The 16,441-nt window shown below is 48.0% G+C and overlaps 5 protein-coding genes across 7 annotated transcripts; 3 read left to right on the forward strand and 2 right to left on the reverse strand.

The window, feature by feature from the left end:
* Positions 1–37: 37 nt before the first annotated feature.
* On the reverse strand, positions 38–5,403 carry LOC6555675 (exportin-6-A). Its single transcript, XM_001982356.3, has 11 exons — positions 5,179–5,403; positions 4,555–5,078; positions 3,992–4,147; positions 3,504–3,886; positions 3,191–3,387; positions 2,662–3,098; positions 2,040–2,589; positions 1,800–1,969; positions 1,506–1,715; positions 1,003–1,438; positions 38–848 (listed from the first exon to the last, which is right to left on the reverse strand). The coding sequence occupies exons 1-11, from the start codon at positions 5,179–5,181 to the stop codon at positions 771–773; spliced, it is 3,144 nt and encodes a 1,047-aa protein (XP_001982392.1). The 5' UTR covers positions 5,182–5,403; the 3' UTR covers positions 38–770.
* Positions 5,404–6,830: 1,427 nt separating this feature from the next.
* On the forward strand, positions 6,831–8,272 carry LOC6555802. 2 transcript variants are annotated; one of them, XM_001982358.3, is made up of 3 exons: positions 6,831–7,110; positions 7,600–7,915; positions 7,991–8,065. In XM_001982358.3, the coding sequence occupies exons 2-3, from the start codon at positions 7,614–7,616 to the stop codon at positions 8,052–8,054; spliced, it is 366 nt and encodes a 121-aa protein (XP_001982394.1). In that variant the 5' UTR covers positions 6,831–7,110; positions 7,600–7,613; the 3' UTR covers positions 8,055–8,065. The 2 variants fall into 2 exon arrangements, with proteins under 2 accessions (XP_001982394.1, XP_026838946.1); XM_026983145.1 differs by lacking the exon at positions 6,831–7,110 and adding an exon at positions 7,386–7,486 and having other exon boundaries at positions 7,991–8,272.
* Positions 8,273–9,196: 924 nt separating this feature from the next.
* LOC26526104 (28 kDa heat- and acid-stable phosphoprotein) lies at positions 9,197–9,769 on the forward strand. Its single transcript, XM_015153341.1, has one exon. It carries the CDS (start codon positions 9,197–9,199, stop codon positions 9,767–9,769), a length of 573 nt encoding a protein of 190 aa, XP_015008827.1.
* A 286-nt stretch (positions 9,770–10,055) lies between these two features.
* Positions 10,056–11,358, forward strand: LOC6555807. Of its 2 annotated transcripts, none has more exons than XM_015153289.2 (3): positions 10,056–10,361; positions 10,846–11,161; positions 11,237–11,358. In XM_015153289.2, exons 1-3 carry the CDS (start codon positions 10,217–10,219, stop codon positions 11,298–11,300), a joined length of 525 nt encoding a protein of 174 aa, XP_015008775.1. In that variant the 5' UTR covers positions 10,056–10,216; the 3' UTR covers positions 11,301–11,358. The 2 variants fall into 2 exon arrangements, with proteins under 2 accessions (XP_015008775.1, XP_026838981.1); XM_026983180.1 differs by lacking the exon at positions 10,056–10,361 and adding an exon at positions 10,620–10,732 and having other exon boundaries at positions 11,237–11,323.
* Positions 11,359–11,399: 41 nt separating this feature from the next.
* LOC6555508 lies at positions 11,400–16,201 on the reverse strand. The gene is made up of 6 exons (XM_001982360.3): positions 16,076–16,201; positions 13,638–16,013; positions 12,925–13,574; positions 12,502–12,864; positions 11,880–12,440; positions 11,400–11,662 (listed from the first exon to the last, which is right to left on the reverse strand). Exons 1-6 carry the CDS (start codon positions 16,089–16,091, stop codon positions 11,501–11,503), a joined length of 4,128 nt encoding a protein of 1,375 aa, XP_001982396.1. The 5' UTR covers positions 16,092–16,201; the 3' UTR covers positions 11,400–11,500.
* Positions 16,202–16,441: the final 240 nt, after the last annotated feature.

The raw sequence follows: 16,441 nt of genomic DNA on the forward strand, positions 1-16,441 counted from the left end.
CTTCATTGAGCGTCAATAATTGCAAACAACTGGCGAATAAAATGGTAAAAATAGTTTTATTGGACTTTTGATTGCAGGACCTAAGCAATTATACATACATACATAGTTCAAATCATTACAATGGATTTACTTGTGTGTGTGGTATTAGTTCTTCCCAAAATAAATTACATGGATTCGCGCCCGGGTTTTTCGCCCCTTCCAGTTATTTTCTTACTTGATACTTTCCACTTGCTTACGACCTAACTGATTTAAATGTTGCGATATGCTAATTAATTTATGGATATATATGTGTATGTATATGTATAGGCTACTAAGATATATGTAGGTATGTAAATGTAGTATGACTTTTATCGAGTTGCGGTGACAGCACAGAAAGCAGAGTAATCGTATGTATGTTACGCGGTACACATAAAATTACCGATAATAATGGACTTAACCTATTTACGAAGCTTGTTTAAAGTTAACATTTAATGTCTTTTATCAATCGGGACGAATGCTGAGCTCTCTAAACAGAAACACAACATCGCACAAGGAAGAACCAAACGCATTCTGGTGGTATGGTGCTAGAACTTAGGACTTTGGGGACAGTCGACGACGGACAGTATCGGGAAATATGGCATACAACACGCGAAAGCAAATTACATATAAAAGTTACAAAAATAAAACAATACAGTATCTTATTTACATGCAAGAACCTAAACGTATGCGGGCGTATCCTCCAGATCGAGGATGGGAAGCAGCAGAAGTCCCGCGCTGGAGGGAAGGGAGGCCTACGCCGTCTCATTGAGGTGCACGCAGTGGGCGTCCTGCATGAGCTGCGTGAGTTTCTGCGTAAACGTTGGAATGTCCTGGACAAGAAGGGGTAGTGCCAATTAAACGCAAGGTCAGTTTTTTAGGAGGCACCACCACTTGCAACTTAATGTGTGCAATGATAGAATGATAGTGTTTCTTTTTTTGCTTTGCAAGTGGTGTCGATCCCCCTGTACTCAATATGTGACTCACATTTGTCTGGCAGATCTCTTCCAGCGACGTATGAGCTACTGGCAAAGAGGCGTGAACAAAGCTCTCGAGCAACTGGCGCCGGTCCACCTGGCCCATAGCATACAAGGCTTGGGCAATCATGTCGAAGTGGAGGGAGCCCTCTCCACTCAACAGCAGATTGAGCAAGGCCCGCTGAAAGGAAGCCAGCAGTTGCTCCTTGAACAAAGCGCGCTGATACAGGCGACTCCTCTCATTCACATTTTGCATTGAGAAGAGAACGCTGCGCACATTACTAGGATCAGTGCCGCTGACCAGCATCTGGCCATACGCATTCAGGATGGCCATGAAGTGGACCGGATGCAGGTTGTCGCTGCAGTTGAAGTTGCCGGAGCCCCCACCGCTGTGACCATTGGAGAGCTGATTTTTGTAGAAGAACTGCCACTTGCAGGTGAGCACACTAGAAGGGAGAAAGGGCGTTAATTCATGGCAACACACGTACGATTTACTTCACAGTAGCCTCTCACCTATCGAACAAAGCGTACAACAGGCTGGTGATCTCGCTGTTATCGGTTGCCGCATTTTGCTGCTGCAGCAGGGGCAGAATCTGCTGAGTGCTAAAATCTAAAATGGAGGGCAGCAGCCCCAAGGAAGCGCTCCCCGGCTGCTCCACGATCAACTTGAACATCTGCAGTATTTTTTCCATCACAGCCAGTCGGCTCAGAGTCAGTTGCTCCCTGCAGATGGAAGGAGACAGTAGCATAAGTATCGCTCACACACAACGCGCACCATAAAGAAAGAGATGGGAGACCCACACCCACCTGCTGCTGACACTTATGAACAAGGTGATCATTTCCTTGATGAACTGGGCCCCCAAATGGGTGGGCAAGGTGCGGAGCATGCTCAGACTAAACTCGGCCACCGTGATGGCCATGGCGATGCTGCTTTGCCCGAAGCTGTTGAATATCATTAGGGCCTTTGTCAAAATGGGCTGCAAAACGGAAGACGTTAGTAGCTTAGGATCGATCGTACGTTTAGATTTACGTAAAGAGATAAGGCACCTTGAAGCTGCTTGCCAGCATGTCCTTGGCATTGCCTCCAGTGGCCTTAAAATACTCAATTAAAGCAGTAAAAGTGCCCAGCAAGCTGAGCGTGGTGGCCGCCACCTTGCTCTCGTTGGCCTGCACTAAGTCCAGATCCAGGAAGTTCTGTGCCAGCCCCTGGACATATTCACGCAGCATCCAGAGACGCCTCGGGTACTCCTGCTGCTGCTCCGGAACGTTTTTCCACGGCAGCACCATGTAGCTGACCAGACTGATGTGCACATTGATGCACACCTGGCGCGGCAATTGGGCGCCCAGGCGGGAGCCCGCCTGCAGCAGACTTTGGATTTGTGGTATATCCAGCAGGCACTTGGGCCGTATCACAGTCGATATGAACAGCAGCAGCTCGCTGGCCGTCTGCTGCACAATGGGGGAGGCAGCCGACAAGGATCCATTGCAAGCAAAAATGCTGCCCAGGATAGCAAACAGGCGGTGCAGCAGCTCCTCGCTGCTCATGGCCTTCGTCAGCGGAAAGATGCTCCTCATGGCCAGTAGAACTTGAGCGTATCTGAAGGATCAAGCAAAGCATTACATACATCTTTCGAATGCATTCAGTCATGCAAAAGCATGCCCCACTTACAGGTTGTCCAAATCAGTCTGGAACGTAGCTTTATCCATTTCGCTGCCGCCGCTGTACAAACGATTGCTTGCGAGGAGCTGTAGAGTCTGCAGCAAACTGTCGGACAGCATCTGCAGCTGGCACTCCATCTCCTCAGCAACCCCAGGTGCTGCTGATGATGAGTCCATCAAGGGGGCCAAACGCACCACCGCCTGGCAGACGGTGGCAAAGTCGCGCAGAATCTCGCCCACATTGGCGCCCTTCAGTTTACGAGCCGCCTCGTAGCTTCGAGCGCTTCCGTGGTCCAGTGCGTGCTCCAAGGACAGCAAATACATCTGTGGCCGTGACCAGTGGTTATAGACCTGTGCGAAAACGATGTGTGCACCTCTGGTGTTGGCCAGCAGGGCAAGGGACTCGAAGCATTGATCCAGGAACTGCTGCCACTCGGTGGCGAAGGTCTGAAATGACGATTGAGCCAATGCAAAATACATTTTTTCGTTTTTGAAATTTGTCATCTAACATAAAATACTAAAAAGGAAACACTTCATACATCGTTCTCCATGAGCTCGTTTTCCAGCACTTCTAGCTCGGGTTTGTTGGCTTCAAACTGAGTGCGTCTCATGATCTCATCCACCAGCTGGGTGAGCACATTGTTGTAACGCGTGATTTTGGCGGGCTGCTGGGCAATGCCTTTGATGATGGGTGTCCAGATCTCAAGCTTTTCGGTGAAGTCCAAAGCGCCGTTCACTGTTTGGAAGATGCAAAATGAGTAACCGTTGTACTTAACCATTTAAACCATTTAATAGGACTCATTTTCAATGTCGATCCACCACAAAAGGCAATATTTTTACCACGCGACTCACATTCAGTGGTGCAGCTGTATAGCAGATTGAGGAAGGTCTCCAGCAGGTCCGGCTCCTGCATCAGCTTGCCAGCATACTTTTTGGTGTAGAGGCGCAGCAGCTCCCGGAACTTGTCGCTGTACATCTCGCTCTGCCGCCGATTGTTATTGTGCTGCTCCAGGAGGCTGGTCACGCCGCCCATCAAGGGCCCTTCGAAGGGCAGTGGCTTCTGGAGGTAAAGCAGCTCATTCAGCACAGAGAGAGCCACCAAGGAGATGGGCTCGTGGGCTGGTCGCCACTGGGAGAGGTCGAGTATGCTCATAAGGAAGTACTCCGAGATCAGTTCAGTGCGTATCCAGGAGACCAAGTGCTGCACACAATCGAGCAGGTCCAAAATTGAGGAACTGTGGAGTAGACGGCCAAAAGAGATATTTACACGAAATGTTAAATGTTGTAATGCACATACAGATGTACATATGTGTGCTTTCCTGGAAGCTATGATGACCCACCTTAATTGATTGTCGTTTGGCAGCGCTGAGGTTAGACTAAAGTCCATGAGGGTGTTTGGTATGGTCGATTGGATGTCTTTGCCATTGATGTGACACACAGCGATTAGCAGATACTTGGTTACCAGGTCCAGAACATCGGGTACACACATGGAGATGCTACAGAAAGACGGAAAACACGGCAAAGGGAACACAGAATGGGTTAGGAACAGTGCTGTGGCAACTGACTAGTAATTACAGTTCAGTAAGTTCCACTTAGTACGATAACTCGGGCAACGATTTAATTAGTTGAATTTTAAACGGTCAGCTGACTACAATTGTCAAGCCAAGTTTTAAGGAAAATATATTTCTCAAGGTCCACATGTGCTGCGAAATTGTGCAATCGTAAGGACTGCAACATAAAAGGGTATATTTAAACAAATGTTACCACAATGATTAATGAAAAAAAGGTGCGTGTGTGGCAATTAAATATGGAAAAACAAAAAAAAAAGTCTTAAGTCTTAAAACGAACCACAAGACCTCTGTTTGAGCCATAAGACTTCAGCCTCCGCGAGCTATTTACCCACCAGGAGTAGAAGTACTGCTTCCATTCGGTGGTCAGGTCGCCCCTGTTGCTTACCACCTCCTCAGAGGTGATCCTAAGCAGGTTGATGCCAAGCTGAAACCGTGTTTTTGTCAGTTCCATGCAGTGCTGCATGTAGTTTGGGTCCTGTTCGGGGAACTCCCTCTTTCCGAGCAGGGCTATCAACTGGGCCAACGTGTCCCTCTGCCGTTTGGCCACATTTGAAGTGGCTCCCAGTTGGGCATACGAGTTCCAAAGGGTCTCTCGCAGCAAAGTCTTGTCCGTGGACGTCAACTGCGTCCATCTCCGCGTGATTGTGTGCTCTACGGTGGAGGTGCTGAAGAACCACAGGAACTGATTCACGGTGATGTCGGAGGCAGTGGCCACACGGAGGCAAAGTTGCCACGCCTCTGGCTGCGACTTGAAGGCCAAAAGGTTTGTCTCGATCTCTCGTTTCCGGGCATTGGAGGTGCTGGGCTGATAAAACTCCTGCAGCAGACCCTCCACCGTCGTCAAAGATGCGGCGTGCTGTACAAACAGTTGGTGGGTGAAAACCAATTCCCGGTTAGGTGCAATCACTCTGAATCACTCGCAAAGTAGTGGGATTGGCCCGGAGCCCCCGCCTCACCATTTTCCGTGTCCTGTGCGATCCTTCCGAGTGTCTGTGATCTGGGTGTGGGGGTCACTATAAGCTCCGCTTGCACGCGGTTCTGATTCCGATCGCATCAGCACTCGGCGTCCATTAATTGCATGGTTTTCTTTGTGTCTTTACACAAAAGGTGGCCAAAAATCTACTCCGGGAAACTGAACAAATTTTATATAGCATGGCAACCCTGGCCGATAGTCAATAAATATCGATAGTCGGTGGCTTTGGGTATTTTGAAATTCAAAAATTCGCCCTTTCTCTTATTGATTTCCTTAAACCATCTTGTTTAATAACAAAATAGGCCATTAATTATTTCAGCTAAAATTACGAGAGAGCAGACAAACATTCAATTCAAATTCATTCTTAGCCTTTTAAACAAATTTCATGAAATTGAATATTTTATACAACGCAGCTTTAAAGTTGTTAAGAGAAATCTAAATTGAAATATCAGACAATCTGATAAATCTAAGATGTTTTACTATTACCAATAATTATAAAAAAAAAAAACTATTCAAAACATAGTAACCATATTACTGTTCTCAGGAGACGTAACTAAATTTGATTACTCACATTTGTCAGGCACTATCAACCAGCACGGCGAGTTTTTCATAATTTTCCTACCCCTTTTTTAGCGCATTTTGTATCGGAGGTAAGGCAGTGTTCACCTCTTTCCATTTGAACCAAAGTAAAACTGCCTTAGTGCCCTGCACCATAGTGAAAACTCATCGGGTGACATCTAGAATAATGCCACGAGGAAAGTACATGAATAACAAAGGTCGTATTCGCGAGTTCACGCCCGCGGATGTTCTGCAGCAGGAGCGGGACAGAGTTCGCCAGGGCGAAAGGAGCAGCAAGGCGCCGGTCAAGAATCAAGTGAAAGTCAAATGCGAGGACAAGTGCATTCGCAGCCATGGTGCGCATAGCCTAATTGAGATCTCCAATCCGAATCGTTTGCCGCTCGGGAAGCCTTTGAGTCTTTTGATAAGCAATGCGACGGAAAATCAGTTCTTTGAGGAGGACAAAGCCACCCAAAAGAGGCGGCGCGACAGGAAGGACATGCAATGCGAAAATATCCATAGTAAGGAGGTTTTGGCCGATCTCGCCAGATTGGCATTGGTTCGCAAGGAAAGGGAGGCGGCTGCCCAGCAGCGATTGGCCGCAAAAAAAGCGACTGCTGGGGCCGCCTCCAACTCGGACACTTTCCTCAAGAAGATCAGCCACAAGTCGTCAGAGGACTCGCCACCGGAGGTCCAGGGCCAGAGTAGCAATCCCATGGTATATCAGAGGAATCCTCGCGCAAGAAGTAATATGAAATAATCGAAAGCACACAACTATTAGGCCGGTACCAATTCGGAAAGCGGCTACCAAATCCATTTAATATCTTCAATTTCATTAATATAATGGCTTACAGAAATGACTAGAAAAACTCGACTGAAGTCAGGCCGGCGTCAAAAATTCAAATGATCAAAGCCCGCCCATGTTGCTTTCTTTCACATTCCCAAATAAATGAGAATAGGGCATTACAAAAAACCCACAACCAATCACTATTTGAATTTGCCGCTTCCCTCAACTTAAGGAACTATAGGTGATCGATAGACGATAACACAATTGATCGCAAGTGCCGCTTTTCGGTATTTTTCAGTATGGTAGCACTATTCTAATAAGGTAAAATTGTTAGAAGAACGAGACCATTAAGAACTGTTGGCCTGCAAATTGGGAAAGCGGAAAATCAGGGAACGGAAAGCTAGTTCAGGAGGTTCCTATCCGATCTGGCCAGCCCACTCTGTCCATCTCATCATAGAGAAACCGGTCCGCAAAGGAGCAGCAAAGCGATCGCGATCTGCGGATGGCGACGCCAATAACAATTTCACGCAGCGGAAAGTGTTCGTGAACCAGAGAATGAGCGACTCCATGGTACGTAGAGCATTGCCCCAGTTGCACCAACCCACCTTCGCCCTACCCTTTATGGCAGTGGTGGGTCGATCTCTTGCAAAGATCAGTTTAAACCGTTACACGACAAGAACAAGAACGGAGCAGAACGGAGATGCCCGCCTCGAAAGCAGAGACCACCAATATGCATTCAAATTGTTTTTGTGTGCATAAATTCGCAATTGGAAGCGGGAAGTGGAAATCGATAGAAAACCGAGCAGCAAGCATGTGCATTTTGGAATTTTTGTGTTTTGCACGAGGGCCAGTCAACTGGTTGGCTGCGTACGGTCTTACTATTTTGCTGTCATTTCAAAATTGTAGCGTTCCAATTGCACTATTTTGCCGACTTTAAACAAATCAAGTAAAATTCGTTTGTTCTGTCCTTTTGTGCGTCCGATTGAAGCTGGTGCGGAAGGGGCATCCTTGAAGTGTCTAACAGTACTGGAACTATCCAATTTGCTCTTCCATTCGCAGATAAAACAACCAAAATGCTTTTCGATGGCGCAGCCGGCAATGGACAAGGTCAGGGACAGAATCCATTGGGAGGAGGTCAGGAGGCGTCGGCCCTATGCGAGCAGTACCAGTTGCTGGGCGATGGCACCATCATTCTGCGCAACCTTCGCGCCGACTTTTCCAATCCGCGCCTGGAGCGCCACAAGTCCCGCTGCTGCCAGCGCCAAACGCTCATCCACGACCTATGCGCCAACTGCATGATGGATCTCTGCGAGGAGTGTGGCTACTCCTGCGGCGAGTGCTCCAAGTTCATATGCCGCAGCTGCGTGACTTTGTTGTAAGTTGCATTTTTGCTCCTTTTTAAAACCACGTGGGCCGATTAAATACATGTTCCTTCTCGTCCCATTTGCAGTGGTAATCGAGTTGAAGAAAGCGAGGATCCGCTCTGCGAGCGCTGCCAGATGTTCTTCGCCTAGGATTCCAAGGCCAGCTCTACGCAATAAGAACTACGATAAGAACAGATTTTGCACATAAGGGAACGCTATGGTCAAGTACATCGACCTTTTGATGCCCGTGACTGAGTTAAAATATTTGATCTCCTGAAAGGATTAGGACGTATTAACCTACCTGACATGACTACATTTAACTATATTTTTCAATTAAAATCGCGATGCGAAAATCTATCAGCACTCTAGATGAATGACATACAATTAAACTCTTAAGTCAAGAGTGAACGTGGCAAAGTATTTAAGATAAACTTCCATGCTTGATGCCAGCTCTTACACGAACGTGGTGGATACGGGAAATTAATGATATTACTAAAAAAAAGCTGCAGCAGACCCTCCACCGTCGTCAAAGATGCGGCGTGCTGTACAAACAGTTGGTGGGTGAAAACCAATTCCCGGTTAGGTGCAATCACTCTGAATCACTCGCAAAGTAGTGGGATTGGCCCGGAGCCCCCGCCTCACCATTTTCCGTGTCCTGTGCGATCCTTCCGAGTGTCTGTGATCTGGGTGTGGGGGTCACTATAAGCTCCGCTTGCTCGCGGTTCTGATTCCGATCGCATCAGCACTCGGCGTCCATTAATTGCATGGTTTTCTTTGTGTCTTTACACAAAAGGTGGCCAAAAATCAACTCCGGGAAACTGAACAAATTTTATATAGCATGGCAAACCTGGCCGATAGTCAATAAATAGTCGGTGGCAGACAAACATTCAATTCAAATTCATTCTTAGCCTTTTAAACAAATTTCATGAAATTGAATATTTTATACAACGCAGCTTTAAAGTTGTTAAGAGAAATCTAAATTGAAATATCAGACAATCTGATAAATCTAAGATGTTTTACTATTACCAATAATTATAAAAAAAAAAAAAAAAAAACTATTCAAAACATAGTAACCATATTACTGTTCTCAGGAGACGTAACTAAATTTGATTACTCACATTTGTCAGGCACTATCAACCAGCACGGCGAGTTTTTCATAATTTTCCTACCCCTTTTTTAGCGCATTTTGTATCGGAGGTAAGGCAGTGTTCACCTCTTTCCATTTGAACCAAAGTAAAACTGCCTTAGTGCCCTGCACCATAGTGAAAACTCATCGGGTGACATCTAGAATAATGCCACGAGGAAAGTACATGAATAACAAAGGTCGTATTCGCGAGTTCACGCCCGCGGATGTTCTGCAGCAGGAGCGGGACAGAGTTCGCCAGGGCGAAAGGAGCAGCAAGGCGCCGGTCAAGAATCAAGTGAAAGTCAAATGCGAGGACAAGTGCATTCGCAGCCATGGTGCGCACAGCCTAATTGAGATCTCCAATCCGAATCGTTTGCCGCTCGGGAAGCCTTTGAGTCTTTTGATAAGCAATGCGACGGAAAATCAGTTCTTTGAGGAGGACGAAGCCACCCAAAAGAGGCGGCGCGACAGGAAGGACATGCAATGCGAAAATATCCATAGTAAGGAGGTTTTGGCCGATCTCGCCAGATTGGCATTGGTTCGCAAGGAAAGGGAGGCGGCTGCCCAGCAGCGATTGGCCGCAAAAAAAGCGACTGCTGGGGCCGCCTCCAACTCGGACACTTTCCTCAAGAAGATCAGCCACAAGTCGTCAGAGGACTCGCCACCGGAGGTCCAGGGCCAGAGTAGCAATCCCATGGTATATCAGAGGAATCCTCGCGCAAGAAGTAATATGAAATAATCGAAAGCACACAACTATTAGGCCGGTACCAATTCGGAAAGCGGCTACCAAATCCATTTAATATCTTCAATTTCATTAATATAATGGCTTACAGAAATGACTAGAAAAACTCGACTGAAGTCAGGCCGGCGTCAAAAATTCAAATGATCAAAGCCCGCCCATGTTGCTTTCTTTCACATTCCCAAATAAATGAGAATAGGGCATTACAAAAAACCCACAACCAATCACTATTTGAATTTGCCGCTTCCCTCAACTTAAGGAACTATAGGTGATCGATAGACGATAACACAATTGATCGCAAGTGCCGCTTTTCGGGATTTTTCAGTATGGTAGCACTATTCTAACAAGGTAAAATTGTTAGAAGTGGGAAAGCGGAAAATCAGGGAACGCAGGGCTAGTTCAGGAGGCTCCTATCCGATCTGGCCAGCCCACTCTGTCCATCTCATCATGGAGAACCCGGTCCGCAAAGGAGCAGCAAAGCGATCGCGATCTGAGGATGGCGACGCCAATAACAATTTCACGCAGCGGAAAGTGTTCGTGAACCAGAGAATGAGCGACTCCCGCGATCCCCAAAAAATGAAGGAGGTCCATGGTACGTAGAGCATTGCCCCAGTTGCACCAACCCACCTTCGCCCTACCCTTTATGGAAGTGGTGGGTCGATCTCTTGCAAAGATCAGTTTAAACCGTTACACGACAAGAACAAGAACGGAGCAGAACGGAGATGCCCGCCTCGAAAGCAGAGACCACCAATATGCATTCAAATTGTTTTTGTGTGCATAAATTCGCAATTGGAAGCGGGAAGTGGAAATCGATAGAAAACCGAGCAGCAATTTTTGCAGGAATTTTTGCGTTTTGCACGAGGGCCAGTCAACTGGTTGGCTGCGTACGGTCTTACTATTTTGCTGTCATTTCAAAATTGTAGCGTTCCAATTGCACTATTTTGCCGACTTTAAACAAATCAAGTAAAATTCGTTTGTTCTGTCCTTTTGTGCGTCCGATTGAAGCTGGTGCGGAAGGGGCATCCTTGAAGTGTCTAACAGTACTGGAACTATCCAATTTGCTCTTCCATTCGCAGATAAAACAACCAAAATGCTTTTCGATGGCGCAGCCGGCAATGGACAAGGTCAGGGACAGAATCCATTGGGAGGAGGTCAGGAGGCGTCGGCCCTATGCGAGCAGTACCAGTTGCTGGGCGATGGCACCATCATTCTGCGCAACCTTCGCGCCGACTTTTCCAATCCGCGCCTGGAGCGCCACAAGTCCCGCTGCTGCCAGCGCCAAACGCTCATCCACGACCTATGCGCCAACTGCATGATGGATCTCTGCGAGGAGTGTGGCTACTCCTGCGGCGAGTGCTCCAAGTTCATATGCCGCAGCTGCGTGACTTTGTTGTAAGTTGCATTTTTGCTCCTTTTTAAAACCACGTGGGCCGATTAAATACATGTTCCTTCTCGTCCCATTTGCAGTGGTAATCGAGTTGAAGAAAGCGAGGATCCGCTCTGCGAGCGCTGCCAGATGTTCTTCGCCTAGGTTTCCAAGGCCAGCTCTGCGCAATCAAGTCCAGCCATTCTCACACAGTCAAGCACCCAAGAACACTGTGATGCTCTTTAATTAGAAATTTGGCACGACTCAAGGCACATAGGGCACTCATTTTTATATATTTTTGAAGAGTTGAAATTTAACAAATATAAAGGAGAAAATTTAACGGGTGTATTCTCCGTTCCTTGTCTCTACACCTTGCCCCTGAACTTGTGGTACTTCTCGTGATCCTTCAGCAATCCCTCGTACATCCTGGCGCCGGCCTCGTTACTGGAGCGTAGGATGAAGTGTCCGGCACGGTGATCGCACATCCCGATCAGTTCGTGGCAAACGCGCACTATGTGAACCTTGATCTGCGGAATAAGTCGTATTATTAGTCAAAGTAATTATTATAGTAAGCCTTCTATAAAAATATCTACTTAGTGGATGTGTTATTAGAATAAAAAATTCAAATGTATTTCTCCTAAAAGAATGTGCAACTATATATTTAATACTTAACAAACATCTTTGATCTATTCTTGGGAGAATTAGGAAACTTGCCAATTGGCGTTCCCCTAACGTTAAACACACCTTTTCGAACAGCGTCGTCGGCCTTTCGGTTCCCACCATTTGGCGAATGGTGAAGATAAGCAGGAAGGGCGCCACTCTCTTCACGGCCAGCGCCTGAGTGGTGCCCACTGTGGCCATTACAGTAGCCAGCTTCAGACCCAAGTCCGCCAAACCATCCAGCTCCGTCTCACTGATGTCCTGCGTCTGTTTTCTTTCCGCGCGATAGCCAACGATAGCCTGGATCAGATCCCGGCACAGGGCACTGAGCTGGGCTGCGCGGTCTGACATCAGGTTGCTGTGTTGTTTCAACAGCACAATCAGGTTGTCTGTGAGTGCACCATACAGATCCACAAAGTGCTGCCAACTGCCGCCGTGCCGGATCAAGTGCTTGATGTCTACATCCAGCATGCTGCCCAGAAGGCAATCCAGAGTCTCTCCCGTGAGAGGGACCGTACGATTCCCGGCCAGATTGCGCTGAGCCTCCAGGAGTCGGAGGGCGTGACCACAGTATGCCAAGTCTTTGGGCTCCGGGAGGCGAAGCGAAACACTCACACTGATCAGCTCGAAATGCTCATTTAGCATCTAAGGAGAAAGTTAGAAAAATTAACTAGGGAATAGGACCAGGGTGCTGGGGAAGACTCACCGCTCCCTTCACGCTGCTCAACGAGCATTTGGCAAAGAGAGCCAAAAGGCTTAGCACATTCTGGAGCGCAGCATGCTGGGATTGCGACGCAGGGCGTGCCATTTGTTCCACTTGTGCGGAAAGACGGCGCAGGAGCAGTAGGAAATCCTCGTTAGTCTTATAGCCAATGATCAGCTTGATGGCCGGCTCCAGACCAGCCAATGCTGAAGTGGAGAAAATGTCGCCCATCTCAATGTCCGCATTCAACTGCTGCCAATAGCTGCTTAGCACGAACTCTATCTCATCCGGATCCAAATGCAAGCGCTGACGATGGGTGAGAGCCACATTCAGCAAGCGTATAGCATTAGCATCTCGATAGTTTAACTAAAAGTATTGGGAGCTGGTTTGGTTTTTTCGATACTTCTGACCACAAAATGTACGCACCGAGTGACCAATGTATATCTTGCAGATGCGTCGGAAATTTTCGTCTATGGGTTGCAGCGTCTTCCACTTTCCGTTTTCCTCCTCCTTCTCCTGAACCTTCGCAGTGTCTGCATCCCTCTTTTTCTTTCTTTTCTCGGCTTTCGTTTTCTCCGAATTCTCCGGCTCCTTTTTCTCCTGCTGGTCTCTTTCCCGCTCCTGCCTGACCACGCGATTGATGCAATTGCTCACGTAGGTCGCATAGCCCGGCAGGGTGCAATCCACGAACTCCTTGTAAGCAGATGCCTCCTTTTTCTTGGAGCGAAACTTGTGAGTCACCATTTCGCCATAGATCTCGATAAGTGGGTGCAGTTGGCATTGCAATCGCCTGCCCTGAGCTTCAGTTGCACTGCTAAGTGTTTCGATGGCCAGCAGCAAAAGACGACGCTCCTCTGCTGGCAATTTGTTTGACGCAGCCATTTGATCCTTGAAGAAGTCCGTGCAACTTGCAAGAAATGCTGCACTACCGGCACCCTGGCGGCGAATGCAACGAGCAAAAAGTGTTTCGTAGAAACTCCAACCCACCGTCGAGCTGGTAGGGATAAGGGGAAGCAGTTCGCTTAGCCGCGGGAAGTAGCTGCATATGGGTAACGGATGACCGAAGTGCATAAGATCTGCAATCAAGTAAGTTTCTCCGATAAATGATTGTGAACTATAATTTCCATTAAGATATTCACCTATTAGTAGCTCTAGAACCTGATTGGCATTTTCCTCCTGATGGCTGAGACTGAGATCCCTGTACAAAACGAAGATCACCAGCCAAAGGGACGATCGAATGTTGCGGGGCAACTGAGCCAATGGAAGACCCTGCAGAGTCTCGACCAGCACCTGGGCCGGGGGCATGTGCAAGTTATTTTGAACCGATGCGTTTTCTCGTAGAAAGTGTGTCAGCGAGTTCTCCTCCACCTGCTCTTCCAGTTTCAGTTTGACCAGCAATGACCCTTTGGCCTTGGCCTCTTTGGCCACTGCTCCATACTCCTTGAGCAGCTGCAATGTAAGCACTTCAATGGTCTCCGAATCATTGATATGGGATTCCAGGATTTGGTTATGTTTCCTTTGGTGCAAACGGAGCTGCTTCTGTGGTCTGGACAGCCGAAAGAGTTGCTGTGGCGCCACCAACTCAGCCAGGGCATCTGAGCAATTGGCCTTCCTTTGATCATTCAGCAACCAACCGCTCTCAACAAGCTGCAGCTCCAAACGCTGCAATCTCTGTCGGCAGCAGCTCTTGCCGAAGTTGTACACCCTTTGCTGGATCAATGTCCACTCGGCGGTGGGCAGGAAACCCCTCAGCCGTAATGGCCGTTGGCTGGCGGGGAACCCGTCTGGCCAGTAGTAAGCCAGAAGAAGCTCCAAGCCACTGGCTCGCTCTGCGCACTCCAGAAAGGCATTCATAAGCCGGCGATTGTGCTCCTGGCTTAGCAGAAGTCGTCCGAACTGCTCGAGCACCTGGGAAGTGTGCTGTAGTTGTTGCTCAACTTGCAGCTGATAAAGCTGCACTTGCTCAGCCAGCCGAGTGCCGCTTAGGTATTGACAAAGAAGCGCAGCATGCAGTTCACGAGCAAAGTCCAGGTTTTCGGGCAGCACTTCCTTCGGCTGATCTTCCACAAGCAGTTCCGCGAAGGAATGCAACAGGGTCTTCCAAATCACCAGAGAGGGCTTGCTCATCAGGTGGCTCATTAGACGAGTGAACGCCACACCGGCTGAGTGGCTGGGCCAGGTTTGGCAGAGCTGCTTAAAGGCGTCATTGGCCGAAGGAGCTGTAGCTAAAGGGGTTCTACTAAAAATGATGCCCAAAAAGCGCTCCTCCATTCGATGGCGTTCATCTTCAATCACTTGAGAGTCCTGTGTGCGTCGCTTTTTGGCGTCATTATGGGGAACATCCAATGTGTACTTGCCCAACCATTCTCTTAGGGCCTTGAGCAGATTCATGATGAACCGCTCTGCACGACTTAGACGACGAAACATGTCCAGCAGTAGGACGAGGTACTCCGAATACAGTTCCTCCACCTGGCCATTCTCCTTGGGAGTGGTGAGCACCCAAACGGTTATCTGGTAAACACTTTGCTCCAGCAGGAGAGGATTGTAGCGCAACACAGAGCAGAGTAGTATTAGGACCTCCTTTAAACTTGACTTCTTGTACTGGCGCACCAAATGCAGCAGCTGATTAGAAATAAAAGCAAAGCCGGTGATCGATCGATTTTTCATTCTAAACTGCAGGGATACATCGTATTTACGCAGTGACATTACGAACTGGGCGGCCAATTGAAGCGATGACTGCGCCAATGACTCTGTCTCAAATACACAGGATAGGATGGCGCTGAGTTTACCTGTTTGGAAGCGATTGTTCAGGACACTGGCCTCCAAAAGGATCAGGTTGACATGTAGCGGAAGGTCATTGGTACGTGCGATGCTGAACTCAGCATTGATTTGCTTCTCCAGCGCGGCCAGTTCGTCTAGGCATGGAGTTTTTAGGGTCAGAAGCAGCTCCACAAGAGGACGAACAGTTTTCGAATTGTACTCTTCCAAAAGCTTTTCAGGCTCTAGAGAACGGCGAACAATCTCTGTCAGCTGCTGGATCACAGGAACCACAAACTCTGCATCCCAGTGGTCTTGGCTCTCAGTGCCATCCTTGGTATCTCTGCGAAGTTCGACGCACTTTTGATGGCATCTAAACAGGCTGCCATAGCATTCAAATAGAAGCTCGTTACTGGACCGCAGGGCATCCTGGAGCATCTCAGAGCCAAGAACCATGGGCAGGAGTTCCAGTGCCGACTCATTTGCGTTCTCCTCCCGGGAGACAATCTCGTAAAGAGCGTGGATCAGCTGTGTTTTCGTCGTCTGAGTAACCCAGCCAGGCTGCGCCCTCAGGCTTAGGAAATCCTTCAGTTGCTGGGTGGGTAAGTCCTCGCACCCACCCAACGATGTCGACAGCCAGTCGGCGATGACCTCGTACTTGTTGGGATAGGGGAACTCCACGGATTGCCATACCTTGAGCGCGAACTCAACACGTGCCGCGAACGGCTTGCTCGTTTCCGTGAGCCAGGACCTCAGCGCTGCAAATGGACGTACGGGAGTTACTGGCCTGCTCCATCCGAATGTTACGTCAGGCACTTACCCTCGCCTGTGTCCATTTTGCCTTATCCAGTGAAATACACAGCAAATGCAGCTTCAAATCCAAGTTTACTTCACTGTGGCACGTGCGAAATAAACAAAAGGTTTATCGGTATCGATATCATAATTCGATGCCGATATCGATTTTCGATGTATGGAGGCGTTGTTATTAAGCGGCTGTTGTACCTAAGTCAAATCTGGCTTTTTTATAGCCGGTATAGGAATACAATGCATTCAGAGTACTTGGCCTAAGTGGCTTATGATAGGTATTAATAGGTAGCTCGAATTCTTAGGTAGCGTATAAATAAATATATCAACGCATTTGGCATAAGGTACTGGGCAAAAGGTTTTTGCTTCACGTCAACTTAAA

The sequence above is a fragment of the Drosophila erecta genome, unplaced genomic scaffold (genome assembly GCF_003286155.1).
Source record: "Drosophila erecta strain 14021-0224.00,06,07 unplaced genomic scaffold, DereRS2 tig00000283-arrow-arrow-pilon, whole genome shotgun sequence".
NCBI lineage: Eukaryota > Metazoa > Arthropoda > Insecta > Diptera > Drosophilidae > Drosophila > Drosophila erecta.